A 21325-nucleotide genomic window follows, 5' to 3' on the forward strand; every position below is an offset into this window, starting at 1 on the left:
TATGCTTCACACCAAGAATGGCAGCTTCTTTGGTCTGGGTATCTTGGAGTCAAGGAGTCAAAGGTCAGCCACTTTCGCTGGTGCCTGCAGTTTGCAGCACAGGATAGTGGGAAGAAGGGAGCCCCTAGAAACCTGATAAAAATCCACCACAGTGGAACTGCAGCAGTAGTCTGCAGAGAGCAGACGGCACTCCCACGGTGGTACAGCTCCCATCCCCAGCAAACAATTTCCTCCAGTTTTGGAGACATTGCAGAATTAGGTTCTGGCAAACCACACAAAAACCCATGGCTTGAAGCAAACCTCTGTTGTCCTACAGAATGGCTTCAGTTTGTGCACTGACGCTAAGTCTAGCTCCTGGCTACGGCTCCCTACAAGAGGCCAAGAGGTGAAAGCAGCAAGAAATCCCCCCGCCACACATTATGCTGTCTACCCAGGACTTTTTCCTAGAGCAATTTATGTGGAAGCTGGGTGTGGGCTGCTGACGGTTCCACAGCCCAATCTTCCACAGGCCACTTGGCTCAATACCACTGAAGAATGTCTACGTGGACAGCCATGTGACCAGGGGCTTGATCACTTTTGGAGAAACTGGCAGCATTTATCACAACCACCACAAAAATCCACAAAATAGCATCAGTGAAAATTAGACTCAGACAATGGCTACATGGAAACCATTTCTGTGGCCAATATCTGCCTCTAATCACCACCTCTTGCTGCCACTGTAGGTTGTGTTTCCTAAAAAAGACACAGCAAGAAATGGCTAGTGGGCTGAAGAAGGCACAGGCCAGGGGCTGGTAGCTGAAGGAGTCTGGGTATTGGCCCCATGCCATCCCTGCCCAGCCACCCTGGGGACAGCAGGGTGCTTACTCTTGGATCTCTGAGATGAGCTAAGCACGGTTTGCACTGATATGGTCTCTACCAAGTTCCAGACACTACAAGGAGGTTTAAGGTCCCCTTCAAACTGCCAGTCACCCCAGTCATAGAAAGGAAAAGTCTCACAGGGGATGCATCCCTGCAAGGCTGGCAACAAGAGCTCTTGACAGGATGATCTCCTACAGGGAGCAGGTCAAGGGGAAGGAAGAAGGGACTCAATGAATGAAACCTGCTTTCATGATTGTCCCCACTGCTCAGTATTAGAACACAGCTTCACCCAGCTGCACCTGCCAGCCTGTGACATACGAGTCCTCTAGAGCTGGCAGAGTCCCTTCACCTTCCCTCCCTGCTCAAAGCCAGTCAGTCACTGTAGCTGATTCCAAAGGGAAATGGAATAAAGTTCCCTAGATCCTCTTTTTCCTGCTCCCCCGAAAAAAGCCTCTGAAGGAAAAAACTGTGCCAACATGTCTGTCTGCCACTGTCCCTGGGTTCTAATTTTAAGGAATGACTGGATTCAGCTTTTCATTAGAGACCAAATATCCTCGCACATTTGGAACATGAAAGATATTTAAAATATTTATATATATATAATATATATATACTTTTATTATTCACCCGTTAACTCCATAATATGCCAATCGCAAGCTAGTTTTCAGCAGTTACATTCCCTTGATCACGGCTGCATGAGGATGTGATCAAGTGGAAAACAGGGAGACCAGAGACACGGCCAGAAGTGACTTCACGCAGCCTACGCCATTGCAATACAATTGTCAAGTTCACTGGCGGTTTGGTAAAGCCGGTTCAGTTCTGTTCCCTTTGCCAGGGATTCTCACGTTTGTGAAAATTAGACCAACAAGTGGTAGGGTTCCATTTCCTGGTTTGAATTCTCAGTGGCTTTATCCAAAATCTCACTGGCAACTGGTTACTGTAACACCAGCCCGACCTAGGAGTCAACAGGGAGAGGCAGAATTGAGTTGACAGTGCCCAGGACTCTCCTGCCTCCCCACTGTCCCGAAGTTCTGGCCCATTGAAGCCCCAGAGCATGGCCTGTGCCATTTGAGTGCTCACACGAAGCCAAGGACTCTCACCCAGCCTCAGCACCAGGCTTCCATTTCTATCAGATCCTTCCAGTGATGTGGTTTCCTGAGGAACACTGGGCCAAAGGCTCCCTCCAGCTCACAGGACAGTGTTTTGTAAATGCTGACCATACCCATGCCCCTGAGCTTCCCAGAGGAACTAGAGGACAAAGGGCTAAGGAGGGGCAAGGTGGCAGCCCAGGACAGGACAGCCGATCAACAGACCCTAATCTCCATGGGAAACTCCACTTTCATGGTTTTCTTGGATGGTGCAGAACACCCTGCCCTGGCCAGCCAGATGGTCCAGCTGGCTGGGAGAGACACCACAGATGACCCTCCTGATCCAATGAGGCTCTAGGGCCTGGCCCCCTGCCATTCTCACCAATCACTGAGAGGGGAACACTGATCTGCTGGTATGGCTATCAGAAGGAACAGATGTTTCAAGGGCCCAAAAACTAGCTGACAAGGACCCTGACCGATGCCACATCTCAGACTTATGGGCCTACTCCTGCTGGACGCACTAGCTACCTAATTGGCAGTCCATATGTGGCTACACCACACATACCTTCTCAGCCCCCATGCTGGGGCACTTCCAATTGTAGAGATAATACTGCAGGTTGCCATCCCCTATGCCAAACTTGAGCTTCTCCAGGAACGTTTTATTCTCCATGAGATCCAGTGCATTGAACACGTCGAACCCTTTCTTCAGGGTGACAGGAGAAATGAGAACAGGTGAGGACACAGCAAGGCTGCCTACTTTCCTACCCACTCTGCTGTCACCTCAAAACTGTTCTAGAGGGCTGGGGTTGTGGCTGAGTGGTAGAGCACTTGCCTAGTGTGCATGAGGCACTGGGTTCAACCCCCAGCACCACATTAAAAAACAAAACAAAACAAAACAAAAAAAACCACAACTATATAAACAAAATAAAGGTATTGTATCCATCTACAACTAAAAATATTAAAAAACAAAAACCAAACTGTTCTAGAGCTAGGCGAATTACAGCCTGCCTGTAATGCCAGCCACTCAGGAGGCTGAGGCAGGAGGATCCCAAGTTCAAGGCCGGCCTCAGCAACTTAGTGAGGCCCTGTCTCAAAACAAAAATAAAAAGGGCTGGGGATATGGCTGAGTGGTTTAGCACCCTGGGTTCAACCCCCAGTACCTCCCCACCCCTCACCTCCAAAAAAGTTCTAGAAATAGCCACAGAATAGGATTCTGTCAGAATCTCTGGCTGTTTTTTGGGTTAGATCCAAACTACAGCTAGCGCCTGGCTCTCCAGGTGTGCTTTCCAAGACAGTCTTAATGGCACCCTCAATATGGCCTCTACTCAGTTGTCCCTCTGAGTATTCACAGCATACTCACAGTGTCCAGGCCACTTCTCCTGCTATGCCTCCCCGAAAACACTCCAGTAATTTCCACAGTCCTCTCTGGAAACCAAGCTCAGAGCCCCTTACTCTGGGAAGCTGGCTTCTATCAGCTTCCTTACTCTCTGGCTATCGGACTCTCAGGCTCAGGTACACACAGTGATGGTATGATACCTCAGTGCTCCTTTAAGCTGGTGAGGAATCACTTCCCCAATTTCACTGATTGGAAGCTCTCTTGGTGTAGGGGCTGGGCTCAGTGCAGGAGGGCACTGGTACCACAAGACTGAGAGCCAATGACTACCTATTACCCAAGCTCGCCAATCAGCTGTTCCAATCACCTGCTCAGGAGGAGCCCATTCTGCCCTTCCCACACTGGGAAAGCTGGAAGAATCCCACTATCCCAAAGCAGGCTGGCTATGAGGGTCTTTGTTGGCACCAGTTACAAAAATGAAACTCATAGGAGTTCAGTGCCCCCATTTCAGACACATCTGATTCCCTCCTAATTTTGAATTTTGAGCTTGAAAACTGCTTGTACCCCACTTAAGAGGAAGGTGAAGGGGCTCAAAGCCTCCCAACCCAGATGCAGCAAGCTCCAGGGAGCTATGCTCACCACTGTTTCACTGCCCTCCCCCCAGGATCTCCCAAGACCCTCTGGTCTATTCCTCACCATTTTGGCTAGAACAAGGGCATCACTCATGAGGTCTAGAAGAGGGGTCTGGGTGTGGACGTTGTAGAAGGAATATGCAGCTTTTAGACTCTTGTGGGTTGGATGGTTCATGATGGTGGAGGGAAGCGTATAAAAACTCAGGAAATCTGTTACCTCACCATTTGCATTCTGAAGGGAAGACAATAAAAAAAGGCAGTGTCATACATGCACAGTGACACCGTGGCCCAGAAACAATACATTCTCCATTACACGCACACTACCTTCAGGCAGCCCTGCCCCTCTAGCTGAATGAGTGAAAAATGGAACAGGATATGCACGAGAGGAAGCATTTGGCTGAGGGATCGTGAGGACAGAACCAGGCTGGACTGTGGGCTGAACTACTGGCTCTCCTTGCCTGTTGGGCATCATCAGGGATCTCTTCTTGTGGCCTACATCCCTGAGACTGCACTACTTTAAGCAGGACAAGCAAGGAATCAGAGGCTCTTCTAACTGACCGAGAGGGGCTTGGTGCGCTATTCTGTCATCAGGGTGGATGTGGTTGTAGGCACAACAACCTACAATTCCCTGTATTTCAAGGGAACCAAACATGGAAGGTTCAAGAAGCCTCAGGTGCCAAAACTTGGGCCCTGGGAACCTACCTGGCTGCTTCAAGGGACTGCCTCTCTAGGAACCGCTTCCAACTCACCTCCACCACGAAAGTGTCAATGATATTCTCCTGGGGGTAGAACCAGTGCTCCACCTCCTCCTGACTCATGACTGGCGTGAGGTGAAACTGCTTCAAGTACCTTGTGAGGAGCTGGTGCACTACTGGAATGTCCTTTTTTTCCATTGGTCGCAGCCCAGCTGTCTTGGGAGTCTGGAAGGAAGATGAAGAGATGGTATCAGATGTGTCTGTCTCCCTGACTCTGTCTACCCAGCCCCTCAAAAGAGACTCCTTGGTCATTCTCAGCAACTCCCCTTACACCCTGGGCCTTTCTACTCAGGTCCAAGTCCTGCCCTTTTAGGATCTTCTGGCCCTTTCCCATCTTATCCTGGCTGCCATCCAGGCTGAGGCTGTTGCATCAGTATGTCATCCACATGGCCCCAGGCTGTCCTCCTACTATGACAAACTTCCCATAAAGTCTTCCACCTTCCAGGCCAGCTGGCCCCTCTGGCTAGACCTTCCGTCCATCTAGCCCAGCAGTTCTTTTTTTTTTTTTTTTTTTAAATATTTATTTATTTTTTTAGTTCTCGGTGGACACAACATCTTTGTTTGTATGTGGTGTTGAGGATCGAACCCGGGCCGCACGCATGACAGGCGAGCGCGCTACCGCTTGAGCCACATCCCCAGCCCTAGCCCAGCAGTTCTTAAAGCAGGCAATGTTGCCCCCAATATCTGGTGACATTTCTGGTTGTCATGACTGAGATGTTACTGACATCTAGGGGCTAGAAGTCAGAGATGCCATTAAATATCCTACACTGCACAAAGCAATCCTCATGACAAGGAACTACGCAGCCCAAAATGTCCATAATTGACATGATTGAGAGAAACTCTGTTGGCTCCCTGGATGTGCTGGGGGCTGGCTCTTCCATTATCTCCCCTAGAACAAGACAGTACTGCTCCAGGGCCTCGACGAAGCCTTCCTCTGAGCATCCATGCCTCCTCACACTGAACCACAGCTGCCATCTTCCTACTACCCTCACTGTCCCTCTTCTATAGACACAAAGCACATCACCTACAGACCCTAGGGCCCAGCCTGGTCTGGTCACTCAGAGGCCATAGCATCAGCAGTATATAAGCAGGACACTGCTGCAAGATGAACTCAGAAGAAAAAATACCCAACTCCAGGGTTTTCAACTCAAACTATTATTCCACCCTATAGATGCTTTTTCTTTAATTTTTTTTTTTATACTTTAAAAAATTTTTTAAATTTTTTGATACTGGAGATTAAACCCAGAGGTGCTTTACCACTGAGCTACATCCCCAGCCCTTTATATTTTTATTTTTAAAGAGGGTCTCATTAAGTTGTTTAAGGCCTTGCTAAGCTGCTGGCCTCAAACTTGCAATACTCCTGCCTTAGCCTCCTGAGTCACTGGGATTACAGGCGTGTACCACCACACCCAACTGTACAGATGCTTTTTTTTGAAAAATGCTTCAGTGGAAGGAAACCACATGATCCTATGGAGCAAATATTGGTGCTGACAGACCATCCCCAGAGGCTCAATACACAAAGGTGTGGTCTAGCCAAAGTGAAAACTGGTGGAATTATGGTTGATACGCCTATTGCTGTGTGGTACAATTGCTTCCCAGGACAGGAGTTGCTTTTAAAAGTTCAGTTCTGGGCCTCTGCTCTCCAAAACTGCTTGTAGCCCTGATCTCTCTAGGGAACACTTAGCGACCTTATTCTACATGGCAGCTCCCACACTGAGCCGAAATCACAGCCACACTAGGTTCTTGCAATGAAGTGGGGAGATCCAGACATTCTCCTGGCTACTCTCTGCCTGCCAGGAACACGGGGCACACCGGCCATAATGGGGGGAGAAGACACCTACTATGGCCCTCAAATCTGTTTTTGGCAGTGTCTAACTACACCACAGTGGTCTCTCAAGAGGGGACACTAATGACCCCAATCCAGTGGTGGACTAATCCCATGAAAGGATGATCAATACTATTTGGTGGCTGATGAATTCAGGTGGGCAGCACTCTGAGAAACAGGCACTCAATAATTTTTGAAGACTAACAGCAGATTGGAAGCATTCTGAGGAAAGAGAAGGGGTTTCAAGAATTCAGGATCCTGAAGCCAGGCACAACTGGAGGGCAGAAACATTTGTTTCTTTGGGAAACCAGGTCTATTCAGACCCAGGATAGAAAACTCACTTGCAATAGGCTGCCCAGTCCTTCAGTGGCAAATATGGGCGGGGGTGTTGGAATTAAAAATCCTGGGTTTCCCTCAAGCTTAGATCACCCCTCCTTTACTTGATTTGGCAGAGAGAAGGACACTCAAGAGCTGGGATCTGGAATGTGTGCAATGAATATGAAGGATCGGTAAGTAGACTGATCAATTTATGCTTCATTTAGGCTAAAATTATACAGGACAGATGTTCTCTAAGCCTATCAGCACATGGCACAGAAGCCAATCCAGGCACAGACTGAGGAGGACTGAGAAAATCAAACTAAAATAAAACTTTGCTAAGGCTGGGCATAGAGGCACATGCCTGTAAGTCCGGCTACTCAGAAGGGAGAAGCAGGAAAATCACAAGTTCAAGGCCAGCCTGGGCAACTTAGTGGGCCCTAAGCAACTTAGTGAGACCGTATCTCAAAATAAAAAATAAAAAGACCTGTGGATGTGGCTTAGTGGTAAAGCACCCCTGGGTTCAATCCCCAGCAGCAAAAACAAAAACCAAAAAAATAAACCCCAGCAATAATGGAAATCTGAAGACTATAAGCTGGCTCACTTTTATGATAAGAAGAGCCATCCCGCTGCCCCCCAGCTCAGCTCCTTTCCTGCCAAGGCCAGGCTCTCCTGCCCCTGCCCACCCCAGGGTACCACTGGCCTCTGGCAGTCGGTAGAGCTTCATGGTGCGCTGCATGGTCATATTTCTGCTCAGGTGGGAAAACTTCACTTCAATCAGCTTCCGTGGGTTTAGGGACCGATGCCAGTACCTGTGGGGACACAAATGTCCTGTCCTCAGGGGATTCTGGCCAGTGCAATTAGAACTGTAGCAGGGTGACCTCCAGATGGCCAGCAGGTGGCGCGAGAGACAAGTCAGACAGCTAGTGGGCTGGGCTAGCACAGGTTCCAGCCTCTCCAAGAGGATGCAGAATGGCCATAGCTCCTCCTAGCTTTTCTTTCTCCCTATTTTTCTTTCTCAATTTCAAAAGTCATTCCTTTGTAACAGCAGTTGTCTGGGGAGAGCAATCCTCATTCCTGGAATCAAGTCAATGGAAAAGATTCATAGTCATGCCCAGAAAACTGGCACATGCTTGCCTTTTTCCTTTTTCCTCATCTACCTTTATCTGGTATTTTCACTTCTCTAGCTCTTTAGGCAGACATTGTTAACTTCAAAGAAGTTTCTATGGCGGAGTTCTCCTTGGATCGCAAGGTATCAGACAAGCTCTCTTTGGCTAACACAATACTCAAAACAAAACTGAGCCAACTAATAAAGAATTTTTAGGACATTTTCCTTAAAAATCCAGGTTTGGCCACTTCCTTAAAAACAAAAAGAAAGCTGGGCATGGGGGCACACACCTGTAATCCCAGCGACTCAAGAGGCTGAGGCAAAGGGATCACAAGTTCAAAGTTAGCCTCAGAAATTTAGCAAGGCCCTATCTTAAAATAAAGAAAGAAAAAGGGCTGGTGATGTAGCTCAGCGGTTAAGTGTCCCTAGGTTCAACTCTTGGTACAAAACAAAACAAAAACAAAAATATGGCCAGGTATAGGGGGACACACCTATAATTCCAGAGACCTGGAAGGCCGAGGCAGGAAGATTCCAAGCTCAAGGCCAGCCTCAAGAACTTAGCAAGACCTCTCTCAAAATAAAAGGTAAAAAGCGCTGAGGTACATAGCTCAATGGTAGAGCACACCTGGGCTCAATCCTAGTACTGCAAAACAAAAACTCCCAGCAGACTGACTCCCCTCATCTCTAAATGCAGTAACCAGCAGGAGCTGAATAGCTAACTCTTCATTCCAGTCTGCTATCGCTATACCTCCCCTCTCACTCCTCTGTATTCCCCAACCCCCATCACATCAGACACTAGGGCCCTACGACACTCCTGGAACACACAAGGAGCAGAAATGAATCTGACAAAGCTCAACTAGAGCTGGGGCACCCACATTTCTAGGATCTTGCAAGAAGAGAATTTTACCTGCAGGTGCCAACAGGCTTTGGCAACACTACCCCGGCAGTATAAACAGCTTGGAAAATGCCTTCCAGGTGAACCCGCCGGGTTATCTCTCGGATCAGTACTGGAGCCACCCTCTTGGAGCGCAGCTTCTTGTGAACACACAGGAAGTTGATCTCCACCATCTTCTTCTCTCTGAAGGAGGAGGGGAAGTGTAGGTAGCAAAGCTTTTAATGGGGAAAGTCATGGCAACTCTTTCAAGCATGTGGAACCACACCTGAAGGGGGCTTCAGCACAGGTGTGTATTCTGCGGCCTCCCTCACTTGGTTAGTACTGGGGTCCCTCCCGCAACTCCATCAGTTTCTATATAAACTCCACTTCCAAAGGAAAGTGGGAGCCAAGCAAACACCCTATCAGAAGACATCACCAGCATCTCCCTTGGAATCCCCAAAAGCAGCCTGGAAAATTCCACCTGTACCACACAGGTAAGCAGCACAGGGAACCCCTCAGAGAAGTCAAGACTATTCTAGGACCTCAAAGGTTCTGATTCCCACAAGAATCCTCCAAGTCGGTGAGCCAGAAGACTGGTTGTGATAGTGCCAAAAAAAGTAAAGTTGGAAGGCTCCAAAGACCACCTCAATGTGGGTCATGCTGGCTTTGGTTTACTTCTGAAGCAGTTCAGGTAAATCCCCATGTTGACTGCTGGAGTGCAGGAGCAGGTGGGCCCTTTCCAGCCCAAATCATAGATAAGGGAACCAGCCACAACTCAGGGCAAAACACATGGTTCCTATAATGAATTTCCATGCCTGGTATCTAGGTTCTCCCCTTCATGGGAGAACTGTAGCTTTCTCTTCCTCCTACTCAGACCAAGATGGTAGGGGTGGGGTCAGGTAGGGATGGGTTCTGGTGCTTACGTGTCATAGATGTGGATGTTTGCTGGGATGGCGCTAATGAACCCAACCAGTTTCCGACTTGAGACTACTCGAACCCCGCAGTGCCACTGGGGGAGCCAGCCAGGTGGCCGCAGAGCCCTGGAAAAGAGAGAAGAACTAGGGCTGTGGTGCTACCTGTGGCAAGCAGGATAGCTATTTGGACTCCACAGCATGTTTGGTTCTACCCTGGTGCTACTTTCTCCCTAGAGTTGAGTAGCTGAATTCTTTTTAGGGTCAAGCTTTCCAGGACACAAACGGAATCAAGCCATATCTACTTCTCACTCTCAAACCACTTGGCCTTACTCATCCAATCCAAGGCTGTCGTACTGAGGATTTCATGCCTGATTTGTGTTCATTATAACAGCCTGAATCAGAGGACTGGCCTCTTCAGTTTAGAGGGCAGTGAGTGTCATGGTTGGGAGCTGACTGTGGTACCCCTAGAGCTCTCTCTTTCCCTCTGGGCTCTGCTCCTCTTTTGTCTTGTTCATTTTTCCTTTGTCTCCTCTTGTAGGCAATCTCTCTCTAGTTCAGCCTCGTGCATTTATCTTCCTGGATATTGAACATGGTCAGCCAGGTAGACAGCTCAGCCAGGCAAAGCCATTTTTATACAATTGAGCATGCTCAGAAACTGGATAGAAAATGACCATCCTTTAAAAAAAAAAAAAAACCTTAGTAGGTCTCATCCACCCTTCTCTTCTTGCCTAAAGTAATCATTCAGCAGATTATCTTTTATTCTACAAAAATCTACCTCACCCAGTCAATCTTTTTTTTTTTTTTAGTTGTAGATGGACACAATATCTTTATTTTTATTTTTATGTGGTGCTGAGGATTGAACCCAATGCCTCACACCTGTGAGGTAAGCCTTGACCACTGAGCTACAACCCCAGCCTTCAATCTTAAATTAGGTTTCAATTCTAAGCTCCATTGAAAGCAAGTCTCCTTTGAAATCAGGAACTTAAGAAAAACACAGTAATTTGCCACTCAAAAGTTAGTTCTTGGCAGGGTGCACTGTGATTGTTCTGTTCTCTGCTTTGCCTTTGAGAACTGTAAGAGATTCTGGAACAGAGACCAGACCTTCACTAGACACCAAACATGTTGATGCCTTGATCTTGGACTTCTCGGCCTCTAGAGCCACAAGAAATAAATTACTATTGCTTACAAATTAAAAAAGAAAAAAAAATCATAAGAAAGCCCTTACAACTCACCACAAAAGAAACTCTGGGGAATAATCAAATCGGAACATGTTGTCATCATCTTCCACATAGTTCTCATTCAGCAGAGTATATAGTTCTTTCAGCTGTAGAGAAATAAGGAGCTCACTGCAAGGTATGATGCCAGGTGGACAACTCCAATAGTGTGTGGCTCAAAGCTACACAGAAGGATGCATAAAACTACCGGAAACCTCTCATCTCACAAATCCTTTTCACCCCAGGCATGGCAGGGACTCTTTTGGAACAAGTTGTAAGGGGAAACTGAATCACTGAAGTGTGGAGTCATACAGTTAAGTACACAGAGTGGCAGACAAGAATGTTATCTAATCAAATGACTGTTCCATCATTCTGATCTATCAACAATGGGGAGCCATTGGTCTTTACCTTTGTGAAAATGTTATAGAGAGATGATTCTCAGGGTTGGTTAAGGAATTACTCCCAGGAAAGTTACTGCCAATTTTTTTTACCATGTATGGTGCCCAATCAAATACCTCTGACCTTTTTTTTTTTCTGCCTTGAGCAGCTGCTGTCTCTATCTGTTGCCCCAAGTTTGCTATAAAAAAATTCTGTTCATGAATTGGTCACAATGGAGCTGCCTATAGTTCCAGCTGCTTGGGAGGCTAATGCAGGAGGATAGCCTGGGCTCAGGAGCTGGAGGCTATAGTGTGCTATGCTGACTGGGTGTCCACATTAGGTGTCAGCAGTGGGACTATGCCTGCGAATAGCCACTGTACCTTCAGCCTGAGCAATAGAGCAAGACCCTGTCTTTGTTTCTCTCTCTCTTTGTGTGGCACTGAGGATTAAACTTATGGGTGCCCTACCACTGAGTTATATCCCTATCCCTTTTTGAGACAGGGTTTGGTTATGTTGCCCAGGATGACCTTGCACTTGGGATCTTCCTGCCTCAGCCTCCTGAGTTGCTAAGATTATAGGTGTACACCACCACACACAGATAAAAATGTAAGACCCTGTCTTTAAAAAAAAAAAAAAGAAGAAAAATCTGTTTATATATTTTCATCATTCTCTTTACAGAGGAAACAGAATTCCTCATGTCAAAAAAGGAAGAATAAAGAAACTTTGGATTGTGCAGAGGGCAGTGAGGGGTGGGGTGGAGCTGTGGGATGGGAAGGACAGTAAAATGAGACAGACATTATTACCCTATATACATGTATGATTACACTACTGGTGTGACTGCACCATTTTCAGCTAAAGCAATAAGAAGCTATGCTCCATCTGTGTACAATGTGTCAAAATGCATTCTACTGTCACATATAATTAGAACAAATTAAAAAAATAAATAAAGTAAAATAAAGAATATAATCATACACATAATAAAAAGTAAATTAAAAAAAAAAAAAAGAGAGAGAAGCTCTGGTGAAAAGGGAAGGAGAGTTCTTCAGGCAGCAGCCCCAGGTCATCAGTAAAGAGACAGACAAGAATAAGACAATGAAATGAATGAACAAAAAACAAAGAGAGAGAAAGAAAAAGGACATTGGGGAACCATAGAGGGTAACTTTCAACTTGTGAGAAATGCTAAGTGTTATTTATGTGGAGTCTTAGGTAGGCCCTAGGAAACAAGAGATAAGGTTCTATTCAGCCCTCCTTGGCTCAGTTCCCAAGAGTCTCCAGGAAAGCCTGAATAATCACTGTCCTACCCACAGGTCCCGGGTCTACTCACCACACCACGGTCCCCCAGGTCCAAGGCATCCCAGGTGAAGCCCTGGGGCAAGGTATAGGGCTCCTGGCGGATGTTGTCTTTGTCAGGTTCCACAGGACCATGGGTGTTCACCACTTCACCTGGAAGAACAGTCATGAGCCTTGCCCTCTGCTCCTATGGGGGTGGGCTTTAGCGGAAGGTGAGGGAGGGGCTCAGCTCAAAAAGTGACCACAGCAAATTCCTCTTCTCCCTAGGAGCCCTACATCTGAAGAACATTCTGTGCTTGGCAACTGAACACACCCCTCCAGCTACCCTTGGCCTTTAATTGAAGGCCAATGAAGGGCAAAATAATTACTGGGATCTAAGGGGGCTCATTTTTGGAAATCCTTTTAAATCTCCCTTGGGTTCCTGGATGACAAACATTTATCTTTTACTAATCTGGCTTCCTGCCTCCTGGTTGGTGAAAAGAGTACTGAGTTGATTTGTAAGGCGTTGCAACAAGGCTGCCTTTGTGTCAACAGCAAAGGACTGGGCCCGTTCCTAAAGCCAGATGATAGCTTTTAGGCGCCAGGCTCAATTCTGGCCCTGCCACCCATGGCTTGCAGCACTGTGGGCCAGTTATCTGCTGTTGCCAACTCAGGCCCTCGGTGGTCAGATCCTACAAGTGCCTTTGGGCTGAATCACTGAACATGCACAGTGCTGCCAGGAAGTCAGCCTCTGACACATCTCCACCCTGGCCAGTTGTCCCTCCTCTATGGGGAGTTGGGGTGGGGGGCCTGGAGATCAAGGAGAGGGACTAGAATTAGATGAGGCTGGAGAAGAAAGCAGGGCCAGTCATGGAAGACCCATACTCCAGGGGCTGGACTTTATCCTTAGGGCCCTGAGATTTTCTTAATGGGCTTTTAAAGGGGTACCAGAGGAGGGGTGAGGTTAGGGTGACATCTTCAGATCTGCATTTTATAAAGAACACTCATTAAATGCTTGTCAACTGACAATACCAACAAAAACTACACAGTGTTTGAATGGTAAGCCTCCATCTATCTATTGATAAACCAGCTGTGTAAGCTGTGATGTTAGGTTAAGTGTATTCAGTATATTTTTGACTCATGATACCTTTAGCTTATAATAGATTTATTTGGATATAATCCATCGTTAAGTTGAGAAGCACCTGTATGTATGTTCCCTACCTCAGCAGCTGAATCTCCTAGGGTCCAGCCACATTTCTTCCCTCTTAATCTTTGGCTGGCCCTGCTCACCCCCTCTTCAAAGAATGTACTGTCAAGTCTCACAGTGTTTCTGGAGGGCAGTGGTAACATATACAAACTGATGGTCACTTTCATTTAGTGTTAGAATGTGACTTACTTTTTCTTTTTTTTTTTTTATGATACTGGGCATTGAACCCAGGGGTACTCTATCACCAAGCTTTATCCCCAGCCCTTTCAAAAACTTTTTGAGACTGAGTCTTGCTGAGCTGCCCAGGCTGGCCTCAAACTTGTGATCCTCCTGCGTTAGCCTTCCCGAATCACTGGTATGACAGGTATGTGACACTGTGCTTGCCTTCATAACAGCTTTTTAAATGACTGCTGAGGTGCTGATAAAACTTAAATATAGTATTACAGAAGCTAACCCACCACTGCTAAGTAAAATGTCACATTAAGTAAGTGTGCATCAACAAGAAAAAGAGGAGGAGGGGGGAGACTCTCCATTCTGGGACTACACATTTGCCCAGACGAATAAGACAATAGCTCACAAAACTACCCATGGGCAGACATCCCCAACTCATCATGTGCCAATACACTGCTTTTCTTTGTAGATTTATACTGGATGATGATGGACTAAAAGAATTATTATATTTCTCAGCGTGTGCTGCTGTGAAACGATAAGTTCTTTGAACAATAATTTCTATACTCCTTTTAAAAAAATGACTCAAAAAATAACCACCAAGGAATTCCAGGACTATATTGCCCTCCCTCACAAATTCAGCATGGAACACAGCTAGGACACATTCCTCACCCTCACCTTGGAAAGAAAGCACACACATACCTAATTTAGGGACAGGCTGTGTATCCCAAAACTGGTAGCTTCGCTTGCTGGCCTCCTCCATGGTTTTGGCAGGTCCTTGACCCACTGAGAATAGTTCAATGGCCTTCTGTATTTCCTGGATCCTCTCTGCTGGCAAAGAGTTCATCTGGGAAAGACACAGTTTGAGAGAGAAAAGACCTATTGTGTTAATAAGACTTCTGATTTATTATGATTCAAGAGTTAAGTGGTACAACTCAAAGAAAGGGGTGGTTCCTCTGTCCTAAATCCAGAGGTCAAAATATTGTTCAACTGGAGAAAGAGTGGCTGATGATGAACTAAGAGGTGCTGCCTACGGTGTCTCCCCTTCTAAGTCTTGAGTTGTTTGATGGCAAATGTACTACATGTTCAGTGAAAAATTTTAAACAATACAAAGGTGTGTAAGACATATAAAAGGTAAAAATCCAACGATCCCATCCTTCAAATATAATTTTGAACAACAATCATCCTGAGGTAAGAAGATACTAATATAATTCCAGACTTTTTGCATGCAAGTTCCAAACACACACATCCTTTTCAAAAACCAAATTTGAATTATATATTATTCTACAAAATATTCTCTTAAAACTATGTCTTACAGCAGGGTAAAGCTTAATGTTAGGATGTGTGCTTAGCAGGGATAAGACCCTTGATTCAATCTCGAACATCTCTCCCCCAAAAAAGATCTTTAGATGAAGACAATAGATTAACCAAATGTTCATTCTTTCTTTCCCCCTCCTCCGTACTGGGGATTGAACTCTGGGATACTTAACCACTGAGCAACATGCCCAGCCCTTTTTATATTTTATTTAGAGATAAGATCTCACTAAGTTGCTTAGGGCCTTGTTAAATTGCTGAGGCTGGCTTTTGACGCGTGATCCTCCAGCCTCAGCCTCCTGGGTCGCTGGGATTACAGGTGTGTACCACCATGCTTGGCACTTCCATTGGGGATTAAACCCAGGGTCGATCAACTGTACAGCCAACATCCTCAGTCCTTTATATTTTGAGACACTAAATTGCAGAGGCTGGTCCCCAATTTGTGATCCTCCACCTCAGCCTCCTGAGCAGATGGGATTACAGGCATTTAACCACTGGACCCAGCTAGGTGAACTACTTTAATATAGACTTGAACTTAAATATTCATGCAGTCACCCAAATACCCACTCCCAGAGAGATAAACATCCCTAAACTAAAGCATAGGCTTGGACTAGAGAATTCCTGAGTGAAAGACTGGGATGAGTCACTTCTCTCATGTCTGAAATGGGAAGATTCCTACTTCCCTTGTAAGGATGATGAAGGTTTGGGGTTAATTTAAATGAGGTTCATGGCAAAATCCTAGTGAACATGGTGGTCAACAATGATGTCCCGCCCCCCATGGTGGATTTTTTTTTTAATATACTTTTTTTAGTTGTCATGGACTTTAATTTATTTATTTATATGTGATACTGAGAATCAAACCCAGTGCCTCACACATTCTAGGCAAGTGCTCCACCACTAAGCTACAATCCATCCCTCCACAGTGGGTTTGACATTAGAAATAGTCAAAAATTACTAGAAGCCATGTCTTCTTAAGATGAAAGATTCAAGTTGAAGCATAATATTTGAAGCATAAAGCAAAGTACAGATATACTGGAAATGAGACTGGATTTCTTCTGAGCTTGTATACTGTTTCTAAGGCAGTTCTAAAAGGGCACTTGTGGATATTTCTTTCTTTCTTTCTTTTTTTTTAATATTTTTTAGTGTTGAAGGACCTTTATTTTACTCATTTATTTATACGCAGTGCTGAGAACTGAACCCAGTGCTTCACACATGTGAGGCAAGCGCTCTACCACTGAGCTACAACCCCAGCCCATTGTGGATATTTCTTGTTGTCCCCCCAGACCTACTTTTGAAGAATACATTTACCTGAAATAAAAGGGTTTCTTTGTTAATACTGTTTTAATTTAAGAAATAAAACTATCCTTTCCCATCTCTCTGAGTTTCATGCCAGTGTGTCAGTCTTAGGTTTTATACTCTAGGCCACTGTTTTCAACAGTGAAGCTCAGAAAAAACTCTGCAGGACTCCTGGTTTATAAGACAATGACTACCTGTGAGAAGGCTTGCAAATAAATAAAAGTCTGCCTTAAGAAAAGGGCTTTTATTCTTACAGTGGTGGAGACCTAAGACAGAAAGGGCTAAACACCACTGCTCTAGGCAACAGGCCCATCACAGAGTCATTATTCCATAGTACCTGGGTCAGCACACTTGGAGTATGCACCTGTTAAGTTCTGATGGGCACCACATTTAGAAGTCAGTGTCTAACCTGCTCTGTGTTTTAAGAAACTGAGAACCGTTTCATCACCTAGGTGTAGGGCAGCAGAGGACAGCACTGGGATCCAATTCTTGCTTCTTAAAGTAATACAGGTAGAGACTGTCAGTAAGTTGTTCCTCTACATTTACCTCAAAACACTCTCATCTGAAAAATGGCCTGTCACAAGAAAACAGAGTCTCCTTGTTACCTTCACAGGCTGATCCTGGGTTGAATCTGTCTCACTGCCTTTTTCTTTCTTCTTCTTTTGTTTCTTTTTCTTCTTTTTGGCTCCAGTGTCATTGGCTGGACTCAAACCACTACGAGACAAAGTAAACACTGATGCAGGGTTTTAAAAAAAATTATCATCTGTTTTGAGCTACACTGACAAAGGGCTTTCTGTGGAACAGACCTTCCTTAATCAAGCCTGTTGGCTTCAAAAGCAGCCTGGAGAATCCAGCTCCCAGAAGGGGCATTTGGAGGACACTGGCAAGCACAGCTCTCCTTCCCACTCCCAATCCTCAGCCTCCCAGGGAGGAGGCACTGTGTGAGGCATGCCCTATTTGTTTCAAAGGCCATTTTCCATTTTGCTTTTATTTTATGTGTTTACTTTCCTTAGATTGCCAGGCTGATGGTACCAAAGGCAAATAATAATTGTCAATGGAGTATTCACACTACTACAGCTTCCTTGGGGTCCTGAATTTAAAAGGAAGACTGAAAAAAGGCAGTCGAAGTCTTTTTGGAATTCTTTGCTTTTCTTCCCCAAATGCATTAAGCTTCTCCAACTGGACCTAAAGCACAAGGCAGCATGGAAAAGAGAGAAAGGGATGAGGAAAAAAGGCAGTTTAACATTGTAGCAATCTGTGTCCAAAATAGTCAGGAGAAATGCCTAAATCAGGCCTGCAGGCTTGAGGACAGAATCTAATGGCTTACAGAGTGACAACTGACAAACCCTGGCATTAGGAATCTTAAGAAAATTAAGCAATAGCAGCAATACCCAGCTTCTCCTTCCATGGAAAGATCACATCCAACGTGTATGTTTATGAATGTGGTAAAGGGGATGCCCTTATGCTACTTTCCCTCAGCAAGATGCAGCAAGAACATTTTTTAGCCACATTCAAAAGTGAAAATTAGGGCAGGGAATATCTATACATTCATGATAATCAACTGTCAAAGAATTTAAACATTATAAAATACATTTTCCATTAACATTAAGGTAAATACCATTTATAATTCAGGATGACTTCAGAGTCTCAAAAAAATGCCTTAGTGTTATTTGAAAATTAATGTCAACTAATAGTAAGTGCTACTGCATGTGTGTGTGTAAGGATCACGGGCTGCACTCTTGTTCTGTTTTATAGAGAAGGAAATCTGTAACCATGCCCTGCCACTTCCTTTTTGTTTGCTGTGCTGGGGATTGAACCCAGGGCTTGGCACATGAGAGGCAAGGGCTCTACCAGCCCTTGCCATCTGCTTTTGTAGAATGTCTTTAAAATTATCTCTTCCTTTTCTTGGCATATAGAATTTAGAGTGATGAGAAAAGATTGTGAAGTCAGGAACAGTAAGACCGGAGGTTCACTTGGTCCAAGAGTAAGGTCATAAAGTCCAGGCATAAGTGCACCTGATAAGTAGTAAGTGCACCTGATGAGTATTCTATTAATGAGACACAGAAGAAAGACCCAGAACATTCAGAGAAGGAATAAGGTGAATCCTTAAAACCAGATGCTCAGCAAAACCCCTAAGCCCAGGGCAAAGAACGGGAACCATCGTCATTCACAGCCTGAAATTACTTTTTCCTCTTAATTACTCAAATTTTTTTTTTAGTCACACACAGGACCAATTGTGGCCTATCACAACTATGTGGTCTTCTTATACCAGAGATATTCTCACTTCAGTCCCAGGACTAAGTGGACTATATTATATGGTTTAAAAGCCAGTTGATGGCCAGGCATGATGGCTCATACCAATAATCCCCCCGCTACTTGGGAGGATGAGGCAGGAGGTTTACAAGTTTTAGGCCAGCCACAGCATCTTATGGTACACCCTGTCTCAAAAATAAAAAGGGCTAGTGACTGGTATGGTGGCAAAAACCTGTAATTACAGCACTTTGGGAAGCTGGGGCAAAAGGATTGCCAAGTTCAAAGCCAGCCTAGGTTAACTTATGGGGATTGAACCTAGGACCTTGTACCCTTTCCCATAAGACCCTACCCTCACCCCAAATTGCTGGGAATGTAGCTCAGTTGTAGAGTGCCCCTAGGTTCAATCCTTAGTACTTCAAAAAAAAAAAAGTGTGTGGCGGGGGTGTCAGGTAGAAAAGAAAAGAAGGCAGGAATACAGCTCAGTGGCAGACTGCTGGCCTACCATGCACAAAGTCCTACCTTCCATCCAAGAACACACACACATACACACACACACACACCATTGATGTTAGGAGACAGTGAAATATCCCACCACTGTTAGATACAACTTACTAGTCTTTATATCAGTTTATGGAATGAATTATTTGCACATGAATTTGCACATAAATCACCCTAACAACCATTTTTTAAATTCTATGGTAAAGAAGTGCTGCATATTAACCAATCAGATATTTATTAAACAAGATTTTACATGAGGGAAATAGAAGATATGAGTTCTTCCCAATTTCAGAAGTCTTTACAAATGCAGAAAATCACTTTTAAAATCACTTTTTCATGCCTTTGTTCTTGGTTATTCATTGGAGATACTTCTGTGCAGTGGTCATGTCATGGACCTCATTTTTTAAAAAATATTTTTTAGTTGTAGATGGACACAATATCTTTATTTATTTTTATGTGGTGCTGAGGATGCAACCCAGTGTTCACACTTGCGAGGCAAGCACTCTACCACTGAGCTACAGCCCCAACCCCATGGATCCCATCTTTATGCAAGGATCCTGGGGTGCACTTTTGTTTTGTTTCATGCATCACCAGTACTACTGCCTGGCAAACTCTTAAGACCCAAACTAAAACCCAAGCTAATTCCATTTTCCTTGCACTGGCTTAAATGTGCACATACAGTTACTGAGCAACAATCACATTTCAACTTGTTTATTAAGCATGCAGACAGTTCAACAAAGGGAAGTCTGCCTTTTTAAATGAGTCATCTTCATTGAGAGACCAGGTATTGAGCCACAATTATGAGGTCACATAAAAAACTCACCAGTCAAGGTCCCCAACCACTATGGTTAGCTTTCAAATTATAGTCATTTTAATTATTCATAAGAAACCAAGCTCAAAGGCTTTGAAACTAGGACTTTAAGAAGCATACTAAGGCTAGGAGAGGTTGTGCATGCCTGTAATCCCAGTGGATCAGGAGGATGAGGCAGGAGGATTGCAAGTTCAAAGCCAGCCTCAGCAATAGCGAGGCACTAAGCAACTCAGTGAGACGCTCTCTCTAAATAAAATACAAAATAAGGCTGGGGATGTAACTCAGTGGCCAAATGCCCCTGGGCTCAATCCCCAGTACCATAAAAAATTTTAAAAGGAAGCATCTTTTGGAAGCCAAGTTCACAGAAGAATGACCTCAATTTGGATTTGGAGAAATTCAAACCACAGGATCCCAGAGAAGCCAGCTACTCCTTCTCCAAGAATTTGGCTTTTTTTTTTTTTTTTTAACATGGAGTGTCACTACATTGTCCAGGCTGGTCTCCAATTCCTGGGCTCAACTGATCCTCCCACCTCAGCTTCCAAAGTGCTGGAACTACAGGGTCATCAGTGTACCCAGCTTTTCATCATTTTTAAAGGGACTGGAAACCAGGTTCAGTGATACAGCCCAGTAGTCTCAGGAACTCAGGAGAGTAAGACAAGAGGACTGCAGAAAAAAGAAGAGAAATGTCTTTTTTTTTTGGTACCAGGGACACTTGACCACAGAGACACATTCCTGGCCCTATTTTGTATTTTATTTAGAAACAGAGTCTCACTGAATTGCTAAGCGCCTTGCCATTGCTGAGGCTGGCTTTGAATTCACAATCCTCCGGTCTCATCCTCCCAAGCCACTGGGATTATAGGCTTGTGCCACTGCACAGGCAGAAATGTCACCAAGGCCTGAAGTTTTAAGTTTAAGCTTTCTGAGGACATTGCAGTTGTGGGTGGAAGAGAGCTTTGTTCCGCCTCTCCTGCTCCTGACTCATTGCTGTGCTCTCTAGTCTGAGGAACAAGACAGGAAGTCACACCACAGCTGCAGCTTTTATTTTTTAAAAATTTTTAAACTTTTGGTACCTGGGATTGAATTCAGGGGCTCTTAACCACTGAGCCACATCCCAGCCCATTTTATTTTTTATTTCGAGTCTCCCTAAATTGCTTAGGGCCTTACTAAGTTGTTGAGACTGACTTTGAACTTGCAATCCTCCTGCCTCAGTCTCCT

General features: G+C 45.0%; 1 protein-coding gene across 2 annotated transcripts in view; it reads right to left on the bottom strand.

Moving 5' to 3' along the window:
• Nucleotides 1-1446: 1446 nt before the first annotated feature.
• Nucleotides 1447-21325, bottom strand: part of Nmt1 (N-myristoyltransferase 1) — a 30560-nt gene continuing 10681 nt past the window's right edge. For both annotated transcript variants that reach the window (XM_046442741.2, XM_046442742.2), the window contains 11 exons: nt 17154-17262; nt 14641-14785; nt 12619-12737; nt 10935-11026; nt 9712-9828; nt 8822-8992; nt 7510-7618; nt 4661-4831; nt 3976-4143; nt 2512-2649; nt 1447-1813 (listed from right to left, as the gene is read on the bottom strand). In XM_046442741.2, the coding sequence (XP_046298697.1) occupies nt 1793-1813; nt 2512-2649; nt 3976-4143; nt 4661-4831; nt 7510-7618; nt 8822-8992; nt 9712-9828; nt 10935-11026; nt 12619-12737; nt 14641-14785; nt 17154-17262 (1360 nt within the window). In that variant the 3' untranslated portion in view covers nt 1447-1792. The remainder of the gene's footprint in view (nt 1814-2511; nt 2650-3975; nt 4144-4660; nt 4832-7509; nt 7619-8821; nt 8993-9711; nt 9829-10934; nt 11027-12618; nt 12738-14640; nt 14786-17153; nt 17263-21325) is intronic.

The sequence above is a fragment of the Marmota monax genome, unplaced genomic scaffold, assembly GCF_021218885.2.
Source record: "Marmota monax isolate L192 unplaced genomic scaffold, Marmota_monax_Labrador192_F-V1.1 WCK01_AAM20220418_F8-fsc00205, whole genome shotgun sequence".
Classification (NCBI taxonomy): domain Eukaryota; kingdom Metazoa; phylum Chordata; class Mammalia; order Rodentia; family Sciuridae; genus Marmota; species Marmota monax.